This window comes from Muscardinus avellanarius (assembly GCF_963383645.1).
Source record: "Muscardinus avellanarius genome assembly, chromosome: 10".
NCBI lineage: Eukaryota > Metazoa > Chordata > Mammalia > Rodentia > Gliridae > Muscardinus > Muscardinus avellanarius.
The window spans coordinates 77,615,683-77,637,263 of NC_137796.1; the positions used below are offsets into that span (position 1 = coordinate 77,615,683).

At 42.2% G+C, this 21,581-nt stretch overlaps 1 protein-coding gene across 1 annotated transcript in view; it reads left to right on the forward strand.

Moving 5' to 3' along the window:
• Nucleotides 1-12,734, forward strand: part of LOC308268736 (cytochrome P450 3A8-like) — a gene marked incomplete at both ends in the record, with an annotated part of 45,184 nt that extends 32,450 nt beyond the window's left edge. Inside the window, 4 exon segments of the mRNA XM_080703844.1 lie at nt 572-745; nt 2,058-2,284; nt 11,877-12,039; nt 12,681-12,734. Coding sequence (XP_080559970.1) covers nt 572-745; nt 2,058-2,284; nt 11,877-12,039; nt 12,681-12,734 — 618 coding nt within the window.
• Nucleotides 12,735-21,581: the final 8,847 nt, after the last annotated feature.

Consider the following 21,581-nt stretch of genomic DNA (forward strand, 5'->3'; position numbering starts at 1 on the left):
TGGAACCAGGGACCTTATGCCTCCAGTCTACACACTCAGACCTGTTTTTTAAACTTGGAAATAGGGTTTTACTAAGTTGCTGAGAGCTTTACTAAGCTGCTGAGGCTGGCTTTGAAACTGTGATCCTTCTGTCTCAAACTCCCAAGTACAGGGATTATGAGAGTGCACCACCACATCTGTCTGTAGCTATGTTTTACATAGAATGATTGAAAAATTGTGAGACTAAATCACCCTATATTTTCAATATAACTAAGGATCTCTTTTGAATATTCAAGGGGAATACTGATAATATGGCATGTTTTAGATAGCAATATTATCTGTTGATATTACCCAACCATGGTGCTGGTGAGGATTGCAGAAGAAAGAGCAGATATCCATGAATAGTGTAGATCTTAAAGTTAATTAAAGTAAAATAATTTTGCTTTGTACTTCCCCTGTAAGATATACATTATAGCAAAAAACACTTGGTATGATAGAATTGTTTTTCTCTCTGGTTATTTGAGCTTCATTTGAATTTCTCTTAATCTAAAATGTGATATTCTACACTGACCTGTTTGTTCCTTAAAATATTTCATCTCATGTAGCTTTCACTGATCTGGAGATTCTGGCCCAATCAATCATCTTTCTTTTTGCTGGCTATGAAACCACAAGTAGCACTCTTTCCTTCGTTATTTATCTACTGGCCACTCACCCTGATGTCCAGAAGAAACTTCAGGAGGAGATTGATGCAGTTTTGCCCAATAAGGTGGGTAGATGTCACCTGGGGAGGGAGGGTAGAAGTGAAACCACAAGTATGTCTCCTCATCACTTGAAAGAACTTTTGCAAATGGAATCAGAATTGATTTTTTCACCAGCATTATTTATGAAGCATCTGCAAACAGGAACATAGATATAAATGATATTCACAGAAATAGATCTTTGTAATATGGTGCAGGCCCTGGTATTTTCATTAGCTACAAAAATATGCAAAGTAAGAATTTTCCACAAAACCTCTATGGCATGTCACATGAGTATTTATTGCTACAATGTCTGCATATTTATCTCTGCTAATGTTGCTGCAGGAGCTCCAGCTTGAGTATTGGCCAAATGAGGCTGGTCTTGTCCCATCCAGGCAGAATGACTTTGCTGTGCTAAGCATATTCTTACACTTCAGTCATAGAGCTGGAGGTGAAGAAGGCATATGTTTTCTCCTGGTCTCAACTGTTTATGTTCTCTAAATGTCATACAAAATGATAGCCACATACCTCCCATGTTGTATACAGATCTCTGTCTAACCTGAGAGTCTTGGATGTGAAAGACCTGACCATTGAGGCTGGTGTGGCTGGTTTAGTAGTAAAGTAGACACAAAGCATCTTCTTTAGAGCTCACAGTGAATCCCTGAAGCATAAACCAGGAGACTGGCCCTGCAGCACAGGATGGGGATGAATGTAGCTCTTTATCCTCAGATTTTCATTAGAAATGTAATTATGTGTTCTGGTGACATCCAATTCTAACCCTTTAAAAATAATACTTATTTAGAGAGGTACTAAATTATCCCCAAATTACTTACAGAATATCAGTTTAATAAAATGGTTTCCCCAAGTTTTAAATACAGTATTAAAGGAGCTATCAATCAGAAACTGTAAAATAAAAAGCCTTATGTAGAGGAGGGGATTTACTCTTGTCTTTTTTGTCTATGTTACAATTTCTTGATATAGAATGTGGCATCTGTTTTGACAGGAGACAAAGACTTTGGCATTTTTCATGTTAAACATAGTCTGTAGATTGTTTGTTCATGTGAGAATGAAAAAAGTGATATATGGCAGCGCTGGGGATTTGAGGCTGTGGCATGAGATTGTCCCAAAGTTATCCAATATTCATAAGGATTCCACACAGCAAGTACATCAAAGGTCATGATAAAAACTATCAAAATATTAAATAACTATTAAAATTATTTGTCAATACTTAGATCTTTTACCAATATGAGTTTTTCTTTGGCATGCCTAACATTTCAGTGTACTACCTAGACTGAATTAAAAGCAACATCGGAATCTCAATCAAACTCTGTTTCTTTCCAGGCACCACCCAACTATGACATCCTGGGAGAGATGGAGTATTTGGAAATGGTGGTGAATGAAACTCTCAGAGTATATCCAATTGCTAACAGACTTGACAGAGTCTGTAAGAAAGACACCGAACTCAATGGACTTTTTATTCCCAAAGGGACTTTGATAATAGTATCAAACTATGTACTTCATCATGACCCAAAGTACTGGCCAGAGCCTGAAAAGTTCCGTCCTGAAAGGTATAGGGTCCCTGGGAGAGAAAACTCACTCTGAGCCAGGCTGGTCAAAGAATCTTATTAGATCTCTTATTGGAGATGGAATATATGTGATTGCACATTCATTTACATCTATATTTTTTCTGAAGGGTGCTGAACCCAGGGACATTCTTCTTCTGAGTTATATACCCTTTATTTATTAAAAGCTGGCCCTTTTATTTATTTATTTTTTAATTTTTGAAACAGGGTCTTGCTAAGTTGCAAAGTTTGGCCTTCAATATGTAATCCTTCTGTCTCAGTCTCCCAAGGACTGGGTCCATAGGTATGCCTCACCATGCCTGGCTGTTTTTTGTTTGTTTTTTTTTTAGAATTCTTTTTTAGTAGAAAATGAGAATTATTGAAACTGCATAGGTCTTACATCAGAAAAAAGAAACATGTTCATCTATAGCCCTACTACCTTAAACCTCTCTGATTATATAATATAAGGCTGGGGTAGAGCTTAGGGTATGGAATGTATTTTTATGAATATATGTATTTTCAAACTAGTATTATATCACATGTTACTTGTATTTTAATCCGATGCCTACTTTGCTTACAGTAAGCTGCAAACTATCCACTGTTTCATTATATACATGGACACACTTTCTCTATATATTTGGTGACAGTATGCATCTCTCATAATTTACTAAAACACTATCTTATTTAAGGTGTGTAGGTTTTTTTAAAAAAAATTCTTTCAGGTTTTCTGTACAGTTCCTGTCACTCTCTGAATTACCACCAGCTTTAGGAAACATTTTCTGCTTCCATTTGTTTAAAGATTGGTCTACAGTTCCTTCCTATGATTTTATGGGTGTGGGCTGATGGCCTGATAAATCCATTCCCTGGTAGTCCAGGCAGCCTTAATGAGGACAGGGGCAAGCACAAGTCCTCTGAGTCTTGTCCCTGGCTGCTGTCCTGGGCCAGCTCTCTTGTACCCATATAGTTCATGTCTCTTCCAATGCCTGTTTGGTCTCTATACATTGAGATATTACCACTTGGAGGTGACTTTGAGATTATACTTCTTTGAATTTGTAGTCAAAGTAGGGCTTTAGGCACATTTTGGGCTCTTAAAATAGTTAATGTTTTCTCATTATTTTATTGGTAAATAAAATTGAGAATGGAGTGTTTAAGGCTGATGTATCAGCCAACCTGAGCTCTAGATTTCTCTTGACTTCTAAGTATATTCTTCCTGATGATGAGGATTTTGTCCTGATGGTCATGGTGTCTCTAGTGTCAATATTGTGCCTATACATATTAGTTTTTGGAAAAGTCCATCAGAGTTAACTGATTTCTCTGTTTTCTTGCCACACATCTTTTGTGTATCCTCTAAGTTCAGCACTTCCACCTCCTGTAGCTTCATATTCATGAACTCAGAGACCACTAACTGTTCTCTTTGATTCATTTATTGATTTATAAACCAGATAATACATGTTTAGATGTGTTAGAAACTGGATCAAGCAGTTGGAAATCTAAGTGTTGAAAATACCTATTATAGAGAATATTTGACAAATACTCAGTATAATTGTGTCACAAGTCCATAGAATAATGAGTCTCTCTGTTCATTCCCTGTCCCAACCACTATCCATTCACTTGAGCTTCTCCATCCACACACCACCACACTCTGCCCTGACTACCATGCTAGTTTATATCACTTGTAAATATTTCAGAATGTTCTTCAAAGAATAAGAAATATTTAAAAAACTTAATTTTAATTCTCTTAGCACCTTTCAAACTCAATGTAGTTTCATTAATATAATCAAATAATAAGGACTTAAATATAGATAAAACACTAACAAAGAAGTCAGTGATGGTAATTAAATAGAGAAGCAATAATATGACCTTTTAAACTGTCTGACATGAACCATTTTGTGGAGGGGAGAGAAGGAAAAGAAAGTTTGGGAAAGAACAAGAATTAAAGAGGAGAAGAGAAAGAAAATAGGAGGAGTAGGGGAAGGAAGAATAGGAAAAGAGTTGATGACAAAGTGAGGAATTGAGAAAGGAGATAAGATGAGGAAAGTGAAAAACAAGTTTAATTTTAGCATAGTTTTTTTCTGAATCCTTCCTCAGTTCATTCATATATATATACATTTGTAAACATATGTATGTATGTATGTGTGTATATATATATACATACATACATATGTTTACAAATTAAAATATATATATTTATTTACAAATTCTTTTTTTTTTTTTTTGGTGGTACTGGGGTTCCTGGAAGCCCTTCTACATCCAGGATACACTCCCATGGGTTACACTCCCAGACCTATTTTTTAACATTTTTATGTGGAAACAGGGTCTCTTAAGCCAGCATGGCTGGCTCCAAACCAGTGCGATCCTCCTGTCTCTGCCTCCCAAGTGGGGGATTACACGCTTGCGCCACCATGCCCGGCTTTATTACAAATTCTTTTTTTTATTAATTTATTTTTTAAATTGGTGCATTGTAGTCATTTATCAATCACATTGGAGTACAAGACTTGAGAGGATATACAAGCACACATCATCCAATTAGCCCTCCTCCAGCCCCCATCCCATTCCCTCCCCCTCCCTCCATCCCACGCTTCTTTGGTGATTTACTTTGATACATTTGTTTATGTACCTCCTGCGTTTTAAAGAGGCTCCGTCCTCCAGTATTACATACCCTCTGATTGGTCACATTAGTTGCTTCACTATAGGGCCCTTTCTATAGCTCAACCCCTTCCTGTTGCCCTTTTCCTCCTAGTTATTGCTGATTAAGAGAAGTGTCTGATTTATATTTTCTGCGATATTTCTCTGTGCATGCTGCATTGCAAGTACCGATCCCACTCTTGATGGTCCCAGTAGTGGCCTGGCTACTCAGTGGACTGATCCAGACCTCGCTGGCTCAAGCAGCGGCCTTGCCTCATGGGAGGCCCCAGTTCTGGTCTCGCTGGCCCCTGCACTGGTCTAACCCCTAAGCTGGCTTTGGTCCCGGCCTTGGAGGCCGCAGGAGTGAACTTGCCTCACGCCAGGCTCCGATGCTGGCCATTGGCCCCTGCACCGGCCTAACCCCTTGGCAGGATTCCAATCCCGGCCTCGGAGGCCCCAGCACCGGCCTAGCCTCACGGCAGGCTCCAATGCCGGCCTCGTTGGCCCCAGCACCGGCCTAACCCCTCGGCAGGTTCCGTTCCCGGGTTAGGAGGCCCCAGCACTGGCCATGTCTCACGGCAGGCTCCGATACCGGCCTCGCTGGCCCCAGCACCAGTCTAGCCCTTCGGCAGGTTGTTATCCTGGCCTCGGAGGCCACAGTACCTGCCTTGCCTCACGGCAGGATCCGATGCCGGCCTCGCTGGCCCCAGCACCGGCCTAACCCCTCGACAGGCTCTTATACCGGCCTCGGAGGTCGCAGTACTGGCCTTGCCTCACGGCAGGCTCCGATGCCGGCCTCACTGGCCCCAGCACCGGCCTAACCCCTCGGCAGGCTCTTATCCTGGCCTAGGAGGCCCCAGTACCAGACTTGCCTCATGGCAGGCTCTGGTGCCGGCCTCACTGGCCCCAGCACCGGCCTAACCCCTCGGCCGGCTCCAATACTGGCCTCTGAGGTCCCAGCACCAGCCATGCCTCATGGCAGGCTCCAATCCCGGCCTCGGAGGCCCCAGTACCGGCCTTGCCTCATGGCAGGCTCCAGCGCCGGCCTCGCTGACCCAGCACCGGCTTAACCCCTTGGCCGGCTCCGATACTGGCCTCGGAGGTCCCAGTACCGGCCATGTCTCACGGCAGGCTGCAATGCCAGCCTCACTGGCTCCAGCACCGGCCTAACCCCTCAGCAGGCTCTTATCCTGGCCTTGGAGGCCCCAGTATCAGCCTTGCCTCAAGGCAGGCTCCAATCCCGGCCTCGGAGGCCTCAGCACCGGCCTTGCCTCACGGCAGGCTCCAATGCCGGCCTCGCTGGCCCCAGCATCGGCCTCACCCCTCGGCAGGCTCCAATCCCGGCCTTGGAGGCCCCAGTACTGGCCTTGCCTCATGGCAGGCTTCGGTGCCGGCCTCGCTGGCCCCAGCACCGGCCTAACCCCTCGGCAGGCTCTTATGCTGGCCTCGAGGCCCCAGTACCGGCCTTGCCTCACGGCAGGCTCCGATGCCAGCCTCACTGGCCCCAGCACCGGCAAAACCCCTCGGCAGGCTCTTATCCTGGCCTTGGAGGCCCCAGTACCGGCCTTGCCTCAGGGCAGGCTCCGATGCCGGCCTCACTGGCCCCAGCACCGGCCTAACCCCTCGGCTGGCTCTTATCCTGGCCTCGAGGCCCCAGTACCGGCCTTGCCTCAAGGCAGGCTCCGATGCCGGCCTCACTGGCCCCAGCACCGGCCTAACCCCTCGGCTGGCTCTTATCCTGGCCTCGAGGACCCAGTACCGGCCTTGCCTCAAGGCAGGCTCCGATGCCGGCCTCACTGGCCCCAGCACCGGCCTAACCCCTCGGCTGGCTCTTATCCTGGCCTCGAGGCCCCAGTACCGGCCTTGCCTCAAGGCAGGCTCCGATGCCGGCCTCACTGGCCCCAGCACCGGCCTAACCCCTCGGCAGGCTCTTATCCTGGCCTCGAGGCCCCAGTACTGGCCTTGCCTCAGGCAGGCTCCAATGCCGGCCTCACTGGCCCCAGCACCGGCCTAACCCCTCGGCAGGCTTTGATCCCGGCCTTGGAGGCCCCAGCACTGGTCATGCCTCATGGCAGGCTCTGATGCCGGCCTCGCTGGCCCCAGCACCGGCCTAACCCCTCGGCAGGCTCTTATCCTGGCCTCGGAGGCCCCAGTACCGGCCTTGCCTCAAGGCAGGCTCCAATCCCGGCTTCGGAGGCCCCAGCACCGGCCTTGCCTTACGGCAGGCTCCAATGCCGGCCTCGCTGGCCCCAGCACCGGCCTAACCCCTTGGCAGGCTCTTATCCTGGCCTCGGAGGCCCCAGTACTGGCCTTGCCTCAAGGCAGGCTCCGATGCCGGCCTCGCTGGCCCCAGCACGGCCTAACCCCTCGGCAGGCTCTTATCCCGGCCTCGGATGCCCCAGTACCGGCCTTGCCTCAAGGCAGGCTGATGCCAGCCTCAGAGGCCCCATCACCGGCCTTGCCTTACGGCAGGCTCTGATGCCGGCCTCGCTGGCCCCAGCACCGGCCTAACCCCTCAGCAGGCTCTTATCCTGGCCTCGGAGGCCCCAATACCGGCCTTGCCTCAAGGCAGGCTCCGATGCCGGCCTTGCTGGCCCCAACACCGGCCTAACCCCTTGGCAGGCTTTGATCCCGGCCTTGGAGGCCCCAGCACTGGTCATGCCTCATGGCAGGCTCTGATGCTGGCCTTGCTGGCCCCAGAACCGGCCTAATCCCTCGGCAGGCTCTTATCCTGGCCTCAGAGGCCCCAGTACTGGCCTTGCCTCAAGGCAGGCTCCAATCCCGGCCTCGCTGGCCCCAGCACCGGCCTAACCCTTCTGCAGGGTCTTATCCTGGCCTCGGAGGCCCCAGTACCGGCCTTGCCTCACGGCAGGCTCCAATGCCAGCCTCGCTGGCCCCAGCACCGGCCTAACCCCTCGGTGGGCTCTTATCCCGGCCTCGGAGGCCCCAGCACCGGCCTTGCCTCATGGCAGGCTCTGATGCCGGTTATTACAAATTCTAATGGTACTATGTGAGCAGCTTAAATGGCAGCTGAAGCAAGAACTTACTTTTTTCCTCTCTCAGTCAAATCCTTATGTGCCTTTCAGAGAAGGAATATATCTCCATCTTGAATGAAATTTCAGAATTTACATACATATTTCACCTCTTTTTTTGGTGCTTGGTATTGAAACCAGGCACTTTACCACTGAGCTGTATCCCCAATTCTTTTTATTTTTAGTTCCTATTTGAAGATAAGATCTCGTCAAATTGCTCAGGATGGCCTCAAACTTGAGACTTTCCTTCTTCAGTTTCACAAATACCTGGAATTACACTAGTGTGTCATGCTGCACCCAGCCCATATTTCTACTTTAAGTAATTATCATGTATTAATTGTACAAATTAATGTGCTTCACTGTGATATTTCCATACATGCATCAATCAAGTATTTTTTTAAAATTTTTTATTGGTGCACTGTATTCATACATCATAGTGGGATACAAAAAACTTTTGTAGACACACATGCACACATCACCCAGTCAGCCCCCATCTGATCCCCACCCCATTCCCTCCCCATCCCTCCTTCCCATGCTTGGCTTAGTGGTTGACATCTAGTATTATAGCAATTTATCCAAAATTAAAATTGATAATCTCACATAACAGTTTCATTTGTCTGATACCAAGCTTTTGATAACTTAAAGATAACATTTCAATATTTCTTTTGCTTTCCTTCTCACTAGAGAATATTTTTTTTTCTTTTTTTAGGTGAAACTATGATATATTTATATATTTATTTTTCAGAAAAAATCTATCCTAATATGGAATATGGACTCTAGATACCCAAAAAGATCTTGAAAAAGAACAAAGCTAGAAGATATATATTTTCTAATTTCAAACCATATAAAGCTACAATAATTGAAACAGTGTAATACTGTTCTAAAACCATTGGAGTTAAATAAAAGCCTAGAGATAAATTCTTCCATATATTGTCAAGTTATTTTTGACAAGGTTTCTGGCTCTCATGACTTGGTTTGGGAAGTCTGGAGTGATTCTAATTGGTTTGCCTCTGAATGTCACTTGGCCCTTTGTTTTTGTTGCCTTTAAGATTCTCTGCTTGGCTTCCACATTGGTCATTTTGACAATTATGTGGTGTGGGGATCCTCTTCTCCGATCCTGTCTAAAGGGAGTTCTATAAGTTTCCTGGACCTGTGTATCGATCTCTTGATCTATGTTTGGAAAGTTTTCTGCTATTACTTCCTTGAAGAGATTGTTGATCCCTTTGGTTTCACTTTCTTTTCCCTCCTCTATTCCAATTATTCTTAGGTTAGCTCTCTTAAAATGGGCCCATATTTCTTCAATGTCAGATTCCTGCTGTCTGATATTTTTTTCTAGATTAGAAACTATGCGTTCATTTTTGGAATGTTCATCTTCTAAGAGCAAGATTCTGTTCTCCATGTGGTCTAATCGGTTGTTTGTGTTTTGAATTGAGGCCTTTACTTCATTCATTGCATCCTTTATCTCGTTTTGGCTCTCTCTGAATTCTTTTCGAAACACCTCTATTATTTCTACAGTTATTTTCCTGATTTGATCTTCTAGAAATCTCTGATTTTCTGTTTTATCGGGTTCTGATGTTGTGGGATTGTGGGCATTGATTGCTCCATTGTTATTCCTCTTTCCCATGATTTTGGAAGTTTGTGCCTTCTCTGGGTTCTTCCTTGGGTCACTACGACATCACTTAAGGTGCTGTGGATCTTGAGTCTGTGGTATCTCAGTCACCACTACTCCTTTACTGGGTTGTATCGCAAAGTCTCAGACCTAGGGAATCAATAGAGGCTGCTTTAGACTGTGGAGGGTGCCAGGTTGCGCGTTCTCCTATGGTGTGATATATCTGCCACCGCCACTCCCCCACTGGGTCAAGTCCCTGGGAGTCAGTACTGGGATTTCTCCTCTGTGGCCCGCAATTTTACTCACTGTTGTTGAATATGCAGATGTAGCTGTACTGGATTCGGTGAATTCGCTGCTGCTGCCGCTGGTGGCAATATGAAGCCGTTGTCACACCCTCGGCCGTGAGGCTGGCGTATTTCTTCTCTGTTTTTGAGCTCCGCTCTGAGTCCCTGCAGCGTGTGCTGAGCTCAGCCACTGGGAGCTTTAGATGCTCCCTGAGCCGAAAAATCTGCCGAATCCCGCCAGGCTGTTTCGCAGCGGCTCACCTCGGCTAGCTGTCCGGGCTCTTTCGCAGCGGCTCACCTCGGCTCGCTGTCTGAGCTCTTCCGCAGCGGCTCACCTCGGGTTGCTGTCCGCCGCTCCTCTCTGGAGCCTGGTAGGCTGTTGAGTGCGTTGGTCTGGAGCTGTCCGGTGAGTTCGCCGCTGCCGCCAGCAGTAAAGCACTGCTGCCTTGTTCTTGGCCGTGAGACTGGCTTATCTCCTCTGTGGCTCTGAGCTCCGTTATGAGACCCCCCTCCTCTCTGGGGTGGTGATTTTTTTGTTTCTCTGGTGATGGTGTTTTCTGGCCATGAAAGGCGCTGATTTTGTGGTAATAGAGATTGGTTGTTAGCGGGGCTCTTAAGCCCCACTTTTCTTGGTCGCCATCTTCCCAGAAGTCCATCAATCAAGTATTGATCATGCCCCCTTTCTCCTGTGTTCTCTAAACTCCCCTATGCCTTTTCCAATTTCTAATAGTTACTTTTCTATTTTCAGGTTATCATTTTGTCAGTTGAGTTTTTAAAAAATATACCTTTATTGGTGCATTATAGCCTCACATCATAATGCAAAAATCATGTTGTCATTTACATACATGCACACAACACTTGGTGCCACTCCCAGTCTTCCTTTCCCAATATAGAATATTGAGACCAACATTGGTATTATAACATATATACACATAGTTGATGGTAGTAATTTTATTAATGAACCTCACTCTCTTCCTCCCCTTTCTTTAGACCCCTCCTGAATTCACTGAAGCTTCTCCTCCATTGTCTAGAGTCCTTCTGGTATCGCAATTACTCTCTATCTTGCACATATTAGAAAGAACATGATTCTTCATTTTCTGTGACTGGCTAATCTCATGATGGCATGCACCTGTAGTCCTTGCTATTTGGGAGGCTGAGGCAGGAGGAATGTTTGAGTCTAGACATTCTGGGCTGTATTGTGCTATGCCCATCAGGTATCTGTATTAAGTTTGACATCAATAAGGTGACCTCCTGGGAGCAGAGGACCACTAGGTTGCCTAAGTAGGGGTGAACTGACCCAGGTCAGAAATGAAGCAGGCCAAAAATTCTGTGCTAGTTGGTTAATTTTTTGAGATCTTGGTATATTCTTGATATTTTGACTCTTTTTGAAGAGTAGATGGCAAAGATTTTCCCCCTTTCTTATGTTCTCTCTTCACAGTCTTATTTTCTTTGTTGTATGGGAGTTTTCTAATTTGATGCCATCCTACTTATTACATCTTGCTATTGTTTCCTGAGCCTTAGGATTTATTGCAGAAGTCATTGCCTGTGTCTATATTTTGGAATGTTGACCTTTTATATATTATTATACCAGTTGTAAATTTCTTGTTTAAATCTCAGGTCTTTGATCTATTTTAATTCTTTTTTTTTGTGCAGAGTGAAAGTTAAGTGTCTAGTTTCATTCATCTACATATGGATATACAGTTTCCTCAGCACCACTTGCTAATTACATTTGATTTTCTGCAAACTGTGTCATCTTTGTTAAGAATGAAATGACTGTATCTGTTTGCATTTTTTCTGAATAGGTATTCTTTCAAACAGCTTTAATTCATCTCATCTCAATAAGATTGTAAACTCATACAGTGATATGGGAGCAGAAATGACCTTTAGCTTCCAACTTTGAGAATAGAATAATTGTAGCAGAATTTTAATGACCAGCTCTCAGAAGTGCACATATATACACCTTTTAGGGGAGCTGAGACCTACACACATGTAGTTCTTGGTGTTTGTATGTTTCATTAACTTGTTTTCATCTATTATTGTGGAAACAGGTTCAGTAAGGAGAACAAGGAAAGCATCAGTCCTTACAAATACATGCCCTTTGGAATTGGACCCAGAAACTGCATTGGCATGAGGTTTGCTCTCATGAGCATAAAACTTGCTCTTGTCCTATTACTGCAGAACTTCTCCTTCCATCCTTGCAAAGAAACACAGGTGAGACGGGGAGATTTCTGGATGAATCATGTTTTATGGGAGGTTTGTTTTAACTCAGGGATCTATGCAAAAAAAGAGAACATGTTAATTCATCTTTTAATAATAAGTTATATAGAAAAAAGTATCTACTTGAATCCAGGAATGAGCTTGATGACTCATCTTTACAGCTTTCTTTTAGAGCTGTAAATTTGTCTGTATAAAGCCTAGCAAACAACAAAATGTAGAGTTAATGATAATTAGCATGACATGATTATGTGTGACCTTCTTGAAATTTTATGAACTTTGAAATGTATGTAGACATCTCGAGACTGGATATGTTAACAATCACAGGGTGATAATGATCAGATTATTGTTATGTTGGTGTGGTGATTTCCTCATCAGTACTTACAGAAGCTACCTCATAATGATGGCTCTTGACCCTTGGCTGTGCCCTGGAATGACTGAAGGTACTTAAAATCTCTGAATGCCCATGTCATCTTAGAAATTCTAAAAAAATTCACCTACACTGTGGCTTTAATAGCTATCAGTCAGTTTTCATGTGCCTCTAAGGTTAACAATCAATGTTTCAAAACCATGAGGCTGAATATAAAGGATTTCCACTGTTATGAGCCATTCTGAACTATTTGACCTCTTATTTTCAGAGCTCATCTCCAGAAACACAGAGTGACTTTTTCATGTGGACAATAACTGAATAAGCCTTCTCTTTTTTCTTCTTCTTGTTTTAAGTTATTAATTCAATTACAAATTCAATGCCAAAGCCCTCTAAGGAGCCTTTCCAGTCTGGTCCAGGGCCTATTAACTCCTCTTCTCTGTTACTCATTATTGTAGACTATTATAATTATCTAAGTTAACACTTTGTCAATGAATAATCCACTTTGTATCTCTAGGTTATTTTTGCATTTCTCTATATTTTATTTCTACATCACCTCATTTTATTCCTTCCATAAACACCCAATGGTTAGTTTAGGTGAGAGTATTAGGAAATGTTTGAGTGATTTGCAGTTATTTTAAAATTTGTTAATAAAAAAATTAAAGTATTTTAATTAAAAATTTAGCAAGTGCTGTTTGTACATGTCTGTGTGTATATATCATTTTTTTCGCCAAGAAAAAAATGTATACCATGTAAAATTTTAAAATAATAATGTGGTAAATTTAGAGAAAAGGCTGAAATATATCCTCTGAAGAGTGTTAGGAACAGTGGTCATTAAATCAAATAAAGCAATGCTCAATGAATTTAATTTCCAGGACCGGTGCATTAATATTTAAACCTCTTTGTCCATAGTCTTTTGCCTTGGAGAGGAAAAGGAAAGAGTAATTATTATATATTTTATGTCTGTGGAGTAACTGTGTAGCTGTCTTGTAATACATACTTTCATTGGGCATATTTGAAAGAATATGGTTCACCAGGGTTGGGAGAGATATTCTCTGGAAAGACCTACTACTCTACAACACCACACTTCTCAATAAATAGGACAGTCAGTTATACTTCCTTCTATCGAGAATAGAAGAGTCCTGTGTTGGAGACCCCCACTCAGCCCTGAAGAGAATGGTTCCCAAAGATTATTAAAAAACAAATCCAGGTGTGGTGGCACACACTTGTAATCCCAGCATTTGGGAGGCTGAGATTGGAGGATCGCAGTTTATGACAGTCTCAGCTACTTAGTGAGGCTATTCAAAACTCAGTGAGACCAGTTTCAAAATTAAAAGGACTAAAAAATAAGACTGGGGGTGAAGCTCAGAGGAACAAGGCCCCTGGGTTCGCAGACAGCCTCAGCTACTTAGCGAGGCCATTTGCAACTCAGTGAGACCCTGTTTCAAATAATAAAAAAAAAATAAAAACTAGGGCTGGGGTTGTAGCTTGGAGATACAATGCCCCTGAGTTCTATCCCTGGTACTGCTAAAATAAACAAACATAGCGACCGAGAAAAGCGGGTCTTAAGAGCCCCGCTAATAACCAATCTCCATTACCACAAAATCCGTGCCTTTCATAGCCAGAAAACCCCATCACCAGAGAAACAAAAAAATCACCAGGCTCTAGAGAGAAAGAGGACTGAGAACAGAGCTCAGAGCCACAGAGGAGATAACCGGCCTCATGCCCGAGGACGCGGCAGCAGCGCCATACTGCCAGCGGCAGCGGCAAATTCACCGGACGGCTACAGCAAGCCGAGGTGAGCCGCTGCGGAACAGCCAGGCGGGATTTCTCACCGCAGGTAAAATCTAAAGCTCCCAGTGGCTGAGCTCAGCACACGGCGCAGGGATTCAGAGTGGAAATCAAAACCAAGAAGAAAAACGCCAGCCTCACGGCGCCATATTGCCACCGGCGGCAGCAGCAGAGAATTCACCATATCCAGTATAGCTACATCTGCGTACTCAAGAACAGTGAGTCAAATTGCGGGCCACAGAGGAGAAATCCCAGAACTGTACTCCGTGGGACTTGACCCAGTGGGGGAGGGGCGGTGGCAGAGATATCACACCATAGGAGAACGTGCAACCTGGCACCCCCCACAGTCTAAAGCAGCCTCTATTGACTCTCTGGGTCGGAGACTCTGTGATACAACCCAGTAAAGGAGTAGTGGGGTCTGAGATACTACTGACTCGAGATCCAGAACACCTTAAGTGAAGTCATAGTGACCCAAGGGAAGAACCCAGAGAAGGCACAAACTTCCTAAATCATGGGAAAGAGGAATAATACTGGAGAAATGAATGCACACAACCCCACAACATCAGAACCCGATAAAACAGAAAATCAGAGATTTCTAGAAGATTAAATCAGGAAAATAACTGTAGAAATAATAGAGGTGCTTCGAAAAGAACTCAGAGAGAGCCAAAAAGAGATAAAGGATGCAATTAATGAAGTAAAGGTCTCAATTCAAAGCACAAACAACCGATTAGACCACATGGAGAACAGAATCTCACTCTTAGAAGATGATCATTCCAAAAATGAACGCATAGTTTCTAATCTAGAAAAAATATCCGACAGCAGGAATCTGATATTGAAGAAATATGGGTCCATTTTAAGAGAGCTAACCTAAGAATAATCATAATAGAGGAGGGAAAAGAAAGTGAAACCAAAGGGATCAACAATCTCTTCAAGGAAGTAATAGCAGAAAATTTTCCAAACATAGAGCAAGAGGTCGATACACAGGTCCAGGAAACTTATAGAACTCTCTTTAGACAGGATCGGAGAAGAGGATCCCCACGCCACATAATTGTCAAAATGACCAATGTGGAAGCCAAGCAGAGAATCTTAAAGGCAACAAAAACAAAGGGCCAAGTGACATTCAGAGGCAAACCAATTAGAATCACTCCAGACTTCCCAAACCAAGTCATGAGAGCCAAAGGGCTTGGAGTTACATATTCCAAACTCTGAAAGAAAACAACTTCCAGCCAAAAATTTCCTACCCAGCAAAACTTTCTATCAAATTAGATGGAGAAATAAGAAGCTTCCATGACAAACAGAAACTGAAGGAATTTTTGTTTTCAAAACCAGAAGTAGAGAAAATACTCAAAGAGATTAACTACAAAGAAGAAATAGGTAACACACACCAGAACCAGAGAAACAAGATTTTCCATCCAACAGACAACTAAGATTGGTTATCTGTGGAGATTCATTATTTATGTTAGTCTTTTACCTATCTCTAAATTGTATTGTTTGCCTTTATTGTTGTTAATTTTTAGGATTTCTATTTGGAATATTAATATACCTTCAGATATAGCATTTGGAAATATTTTATCCCATTCTATTAATAACTGTTAACTCTGGTTACATTGTCTTTGGATATACAATTTTTTTTTATTTTTTAGGGAGTTTGTATAGTCTTCTGTTGCCTGTGCCATTGAAATCATATCCAAGAAATCACTGCCAATTTCAATGTTGTGAGGTTTTATGACCCAGATTTTCTCCTAAAAGTTTATAGTCTTAAGATTTATATTTAGGTCTTTTATCTATTTTGAGTTAATATTTGTATATGGGATTAGGTAAAGGTCCAACTTTATTCTTTTCCATGTAAGTATTATGTTTCAACAATATTTAGTTAAAAGATTATTATTTCCACCACCAAATGTTCGTGGAAACCTTGTCAAAAATAACTTGACAATATAGGGATGAATTTAGCTCTAGGCTTTTATTTAACTCCAAGGGTTTATATATCTGCCTTTAGAATAGTACTACACTGTTTCAATTATTGTAGCTTTATATGGTTTGAAATCAGAAAATATATATCTTCTAGCTTTGTTCTTTTTCAAGATCGTTTTGGGTATCTAGAGTCCATATTACATATTAGGATAGATTTTTTTTCTGAAAAATAAAGATATAAATATATGATAGTTTCACCTAAAAAAATAGAAAAAAATATTCTCTGGTAAGAAAGAAAGTAAAAAGAAATATTGAAATGTTATCTTTAAGTCATCAAAAGCTTGGTATCAGACAAATGAAACTGTTATGTGAGAATATCATTTTTAATTTTGAATAAATTGCTCTAATACTAGATGTCAACCACTAAGCCAAGCATGGGAGGGAGTAATGGGGAGAGAATGGGGTGGGGATCAGGTGGGGGCTGACTGGGCATTGTGTGCATGTATGTCTACAAAAGTTTGTATCCCACTATGATGTATGAATACAGTGTACCAATAAAATAAATAAATAAATAAATAAATAAAATAAAATAAAATAAAATAAAATTCCAATTACAAATATTAATCCAAATGATCTTAAAATAATTTTTGAAGGAGATGATAATCATACCCATGGGGGACTTAGGCTTTTGCGAGTCCTCTGGCCAAGCTTTTGTTCAAGGCCTGCACGAGATGCTGTAGCACTTTTAAACTTGTTGATTAGGTTTCTCAAGTTCTTTGCTTTTTCAAGATATTGATCCTCTATTGGAGGAATATTTGGCAATGATCTCCAGTGTAGAGTTTCTGGTATAATGATATGAAGTGGATTTAATACAAGACAAGGGAGTGATAAAAAGAAGAGAAAAGATAGACAAGGGATAAAAAAGAGAGTAGGTATGCACAAGGGAAGAAGCATGGGAGATGATTTGCGAAGAGGGTTAAAAACAAAAAGAAAAACAAATAAACAAATAAAAACAAAAACAAAAAAATAGAACCCCCCCAAAAAAGAAAATAAAACAGTCATGTATACACTGTCACACACACACACACACACACACACACACACACACACACACACACACAAAGAAAAAAGAAAAAACCCAAACAATGCCAACAATGAATTAATGTGACTCTACAAACAAATGACTATTAAGCAGTCTCTCTGTGTGTAAATAGTGAGTGCCACTGGCACCTTTCCCTCTGTGAGTCTGGTTCTCTGAGTCTTCTCAGTCTATGCAGATGGTCAATATCAATGAGGCTGGATTTAATATTGAGTGAAGGTCACCCTCCACACTTTCCTCAGTCTAGGTCTCTCCCTGCCTCTGTTGGTAGTATATGCATCTGAGATCAAACTCAGTGTAGGAGTCTCTGTTCTCCACAGCTAGGCCTGGGCTAGTCTGACTTCTCCCTGTTCGCAACAATTGGTATGTCTATGGTGTTCCTGAAGAGCCTACTCATTAGGTTTAGTGTTAAGCATAAGACTTCCCCCATACTTTCCACTGATCAGAGCCTGAGTCAGTCTGAGCTTCTGATATGATCAACAGCAGATCCTGCTCTCACCTTCTCTGGGTTCTTCTCTGGATCATCACAACTTCACTTATTGTGTCCTGGATCTCTGGAGGGTATGGTAATCTCAGCCACCACCACTCCTTCCCTGGGTTTTATCACAAAGTCTCAGACCCAGGGAGTTAGTCATGGCTGCTCAAGACACTGAGTGTGCCAGGCTGGGCATTTTCTTTTGGGGAACTGTGAGTAGGGTGTGGTCATTTCTACCACCACTACTCCTTCACTGTGTTGAACTGCAAAATCTCAGACCCAGGAAGTTGATCAAAGCTGTGCAAGTCCCTTGGGGTGCAGAGCTGGGATTTCTTCTGTAGGGGGCACAATTTCACTTAGAATTGTGGTGCACACTGAGCTGGAGCTCTTGCATGCATGCTGCTGGCAATATGGGGACGATCCCATGCCTTTGGCCATGAGGCTGGTACATTTCTTTTCTGGTTTTGAGCTCCGCTCTGAATCCCTGGAAAGTGTGATGGGCTTGGACACTGGAAATTTTAACCAGTCTTTGTGCTGAAAGAACTGCTGAATTACAACTGACTGGACTGCAACTGGTCACTTCAGCTCCTTGTTTTCCTTTTTGTCCCTGGAATCTGGATCTGTGAGGCAAGATGGCATCGGAGCCGTGGTCGCCTCCGTATGGTGGGCAAATTTCTTTTCTGCTCTCTGGTTGTTCTTCCAGTCTTCTTTCTGTTTCTTGTATTTATAGCTTTTATTTCTCTACTAATAGTAGTTTATGGCTATGTAAGACATTATTTTTGAAGCTTTGGAGATCGAGTGTCAGCAGTACTCATAGATGCTGCTTTATTCAGTCACCATTGTCCCTATCTCTCCTAGTATTGTGTTTCTCTGTATATTCTAGATATTACTCCTCAGAGATATTACCTACTCAGAGGAGTAGGTGGCAAAAATGCTTCTCCCATTCTGTTGGCTCTCAATTGAGGTCCTTGACAGTTTCCTTTGCTAAACAGAACCTTTTAAGTTTCATGCAATCCCACATATTGATTTGCCTTTTAGTTTGTTGTGCCTTTGGCCAGACTTCCAAAACTAATCTACAGATTCAGTGCAATACCCATTAAATTACCCAGAAACAAATCCACATACTTACAGCCAATTGATTTTTGACAGAGTCCAACACTGCAACACATAGGCACAGATAAAACTTCCTCTCTCCATTCTTAATACTGAAATTGGTATCGATATACTTTTATTGGCTCATTGTAACCACACATCTTATTGAGTTTTAGTGTGATAGAAACATATATATGAAAGAACCTGGATATTGAATACTATTAATGTATCATCATGTGCATATTACCTGCCACATCCACCACCCACCCACCTGAGTTCCCTGTCCACTCACAACCAGGATATCATCAGGAAGGAACCTGAACTGTGAAAGGTCCCTATATTTTAGCTAAAAGCAATCTTGAGGGATGAGTTTGTACATACTTCAATTTTCTAAGGAACTTCCAAGTCTCCTGTGCTTATTTTCTGTGCTTTAACTCTATAATATCTTTTGAAGAGGAATAGAGAGATAGGATGTCTGTGATTCACTCCACAATAACAGAAAACACTAACAAAGAATTACAGAGAGTGCGAGAAGGAAAAATCAGAACTTTAAAAGTAGAAATGATACAGGATTTTTGAAAAGAATTAAGAGAAAGCCTTAAAGAAATAAAGGAACAAATTTATTCTGTTTCTGCAGGAATGTGAGATCTAGAGAATGCTGAAGACCATTCTCTACATTTGGAGTGATGAACTGTCCACATAGGAGAATGAGCTGTCCTGAGGCTGTTCTCCTAGAATAAATAAATTCTGAAGAGTTTGAAGCATCAGCAGTATCAAGAATCTATTTCATAGCATTCTAGAATTATGACTTCTTAAAGTATTATCAGTAAAACAACTACTATGTTGCAACACTGTTTCTTTGTTAAGGATATGAAGGTAAATTATATATATTGTTGAATGTTTGTAAGGGGGTCAAAATCTAGTGGGCAGAGACACAGCCAAAAAGAATAGAAGTTCATTAATCATTTATTTTCATTAATTTACAACAAGGAAATCAATGTAGCACGTAGACCAAAGTAGTAAGGGAATCTGATTAGCCAGGATATTCAGGAAAGCCCATTTAGAAGAGATGGTAGCTGGGTGTGGTGGTGCACGCTTGTCATCCCCATGCTTGGGAGGCAGAGACAGGAGGATCACGCAGGTTCGCGCTGGCTTAAGAGACTGTTTCCAAAAATAAAAAAGTATAAAATAGGTATGGGAGTGTAGCCCGTGCAGCCCGGAGGTAGAAGGGCTGCCAGGAACCCCAGTACCACTAAAAATAAATAGAAAATAAAAAAATAAAAAGACTAAAAATTAGCTTGGAGGTAGAATGCCCCTGGGTTCTGGTCCCAGTACCAGAAAAAAAAAAAAAAAGAGATGGTATTTTTAGCTCAGACCTCAAGAATGAGGCCTCACCCACATAATCAGTCAGGGGAGGGCTTTCCAGAAAGTAGAATCATCAATGCAAAGATGCTGAGACAGTACAGGACTTGTCCTTCTTTGATGAGTGACAGAAGGCCTGTGTACTGGAATGTGCTGAGTGAGGTGAGAGGTTGAGCTTGGGGAGTGTGCAGACACTTAATAACCATCATCGAGGTCTGACTTGATCGTGTGCAGTAGGTGTATTATTAACTGCATTGGTGCTCTGCCTCTTTCTTTGCCCCCTTTGAGATTTGGTCAGAGTGCTCAACATGGGGAAATGTGTAAAATATATTTCTTTTCCTGATACAGGGGAGAAGAATGGAGGTAATTTCAGGTTTGTAGGATTTCAAGGCTCTAAGGGAATGGTACAAGGTGGGGTTTCTGTCTGTATAGCTGAGCAGACAATGCCGGCCCCAATTAGTGTCCAGGATATTAACTCCCTGAACACTTGTGCCACGTGAAGGTCTTCACACAGTGTGGTTTGGTAGCAAGAACTAGTTTTCTGTAAATGATAAAGAGTCAATAGTCCACTGTAAGCAACTTATGACCTCTGAATTATTTCTCAACTCTAGCTTGAACTTCTTTGTCCCCTTTCTTGCATAAGAGAACACATTATACAATTTTATGTTACTGTATAACTTTTGTCCTCTCTGAGCCACTAGTTGAGCTTTTTTCATATGAAGTAAACATTTATGGAGTGTCTGAAAGAGGTCAAGTATTGAGATTATGCCGTGTTCTGTAGAAATGCTCATGCCTCGGCAATACAACAAGTTTCAGAGGTAGAGCATGGGTGGAATAGGGTAGACAATGGGTTTGTTGTTTTGAATACTTCCCTTACCATATCCTACCACAACGAAGCCCACCAACTAGGAATGGAAATTTTGAAACTGTCTTTTTTTGTACTGAAGATTGAATCTTGGAGCATTCTACCTCCAATTTACACCCCAGCACTATTTTTTTTTATTTTAAAACAAGGTATTGCTAGGTTGGTAAGAGTCTCACTATCCACTATAATTGTCCTCAAACCTGTGATCATCCTGTCTAGTCTCCCAAGAACTGGAATTACAAACTTGCACCACCACACCCAGCTTCTAAGTTGTTCTGCATAAATATTTTGGTCATAGTGACAGTGCTAGTATTTTGTTTTGCATCTAAGTTCATCAACAATATAGACTTGTAGTTTTTTATTCCTTGAAATGTCTTTATTTCATTTCTTTGTATTAAAAACATTCTAAAGTATTTCTTCTCCTTTTTGAAACACAAAGTTAATTTTTCTTCTCTACACTGATACTATGTACAATATAACTCCAAAATTTATTTCTACAAACTGCAATTTGATACCCTTTAACCAAACTCTACCATCTCTCTTTCCTTAGTCTCCTTATCCTTATCTAACCCAA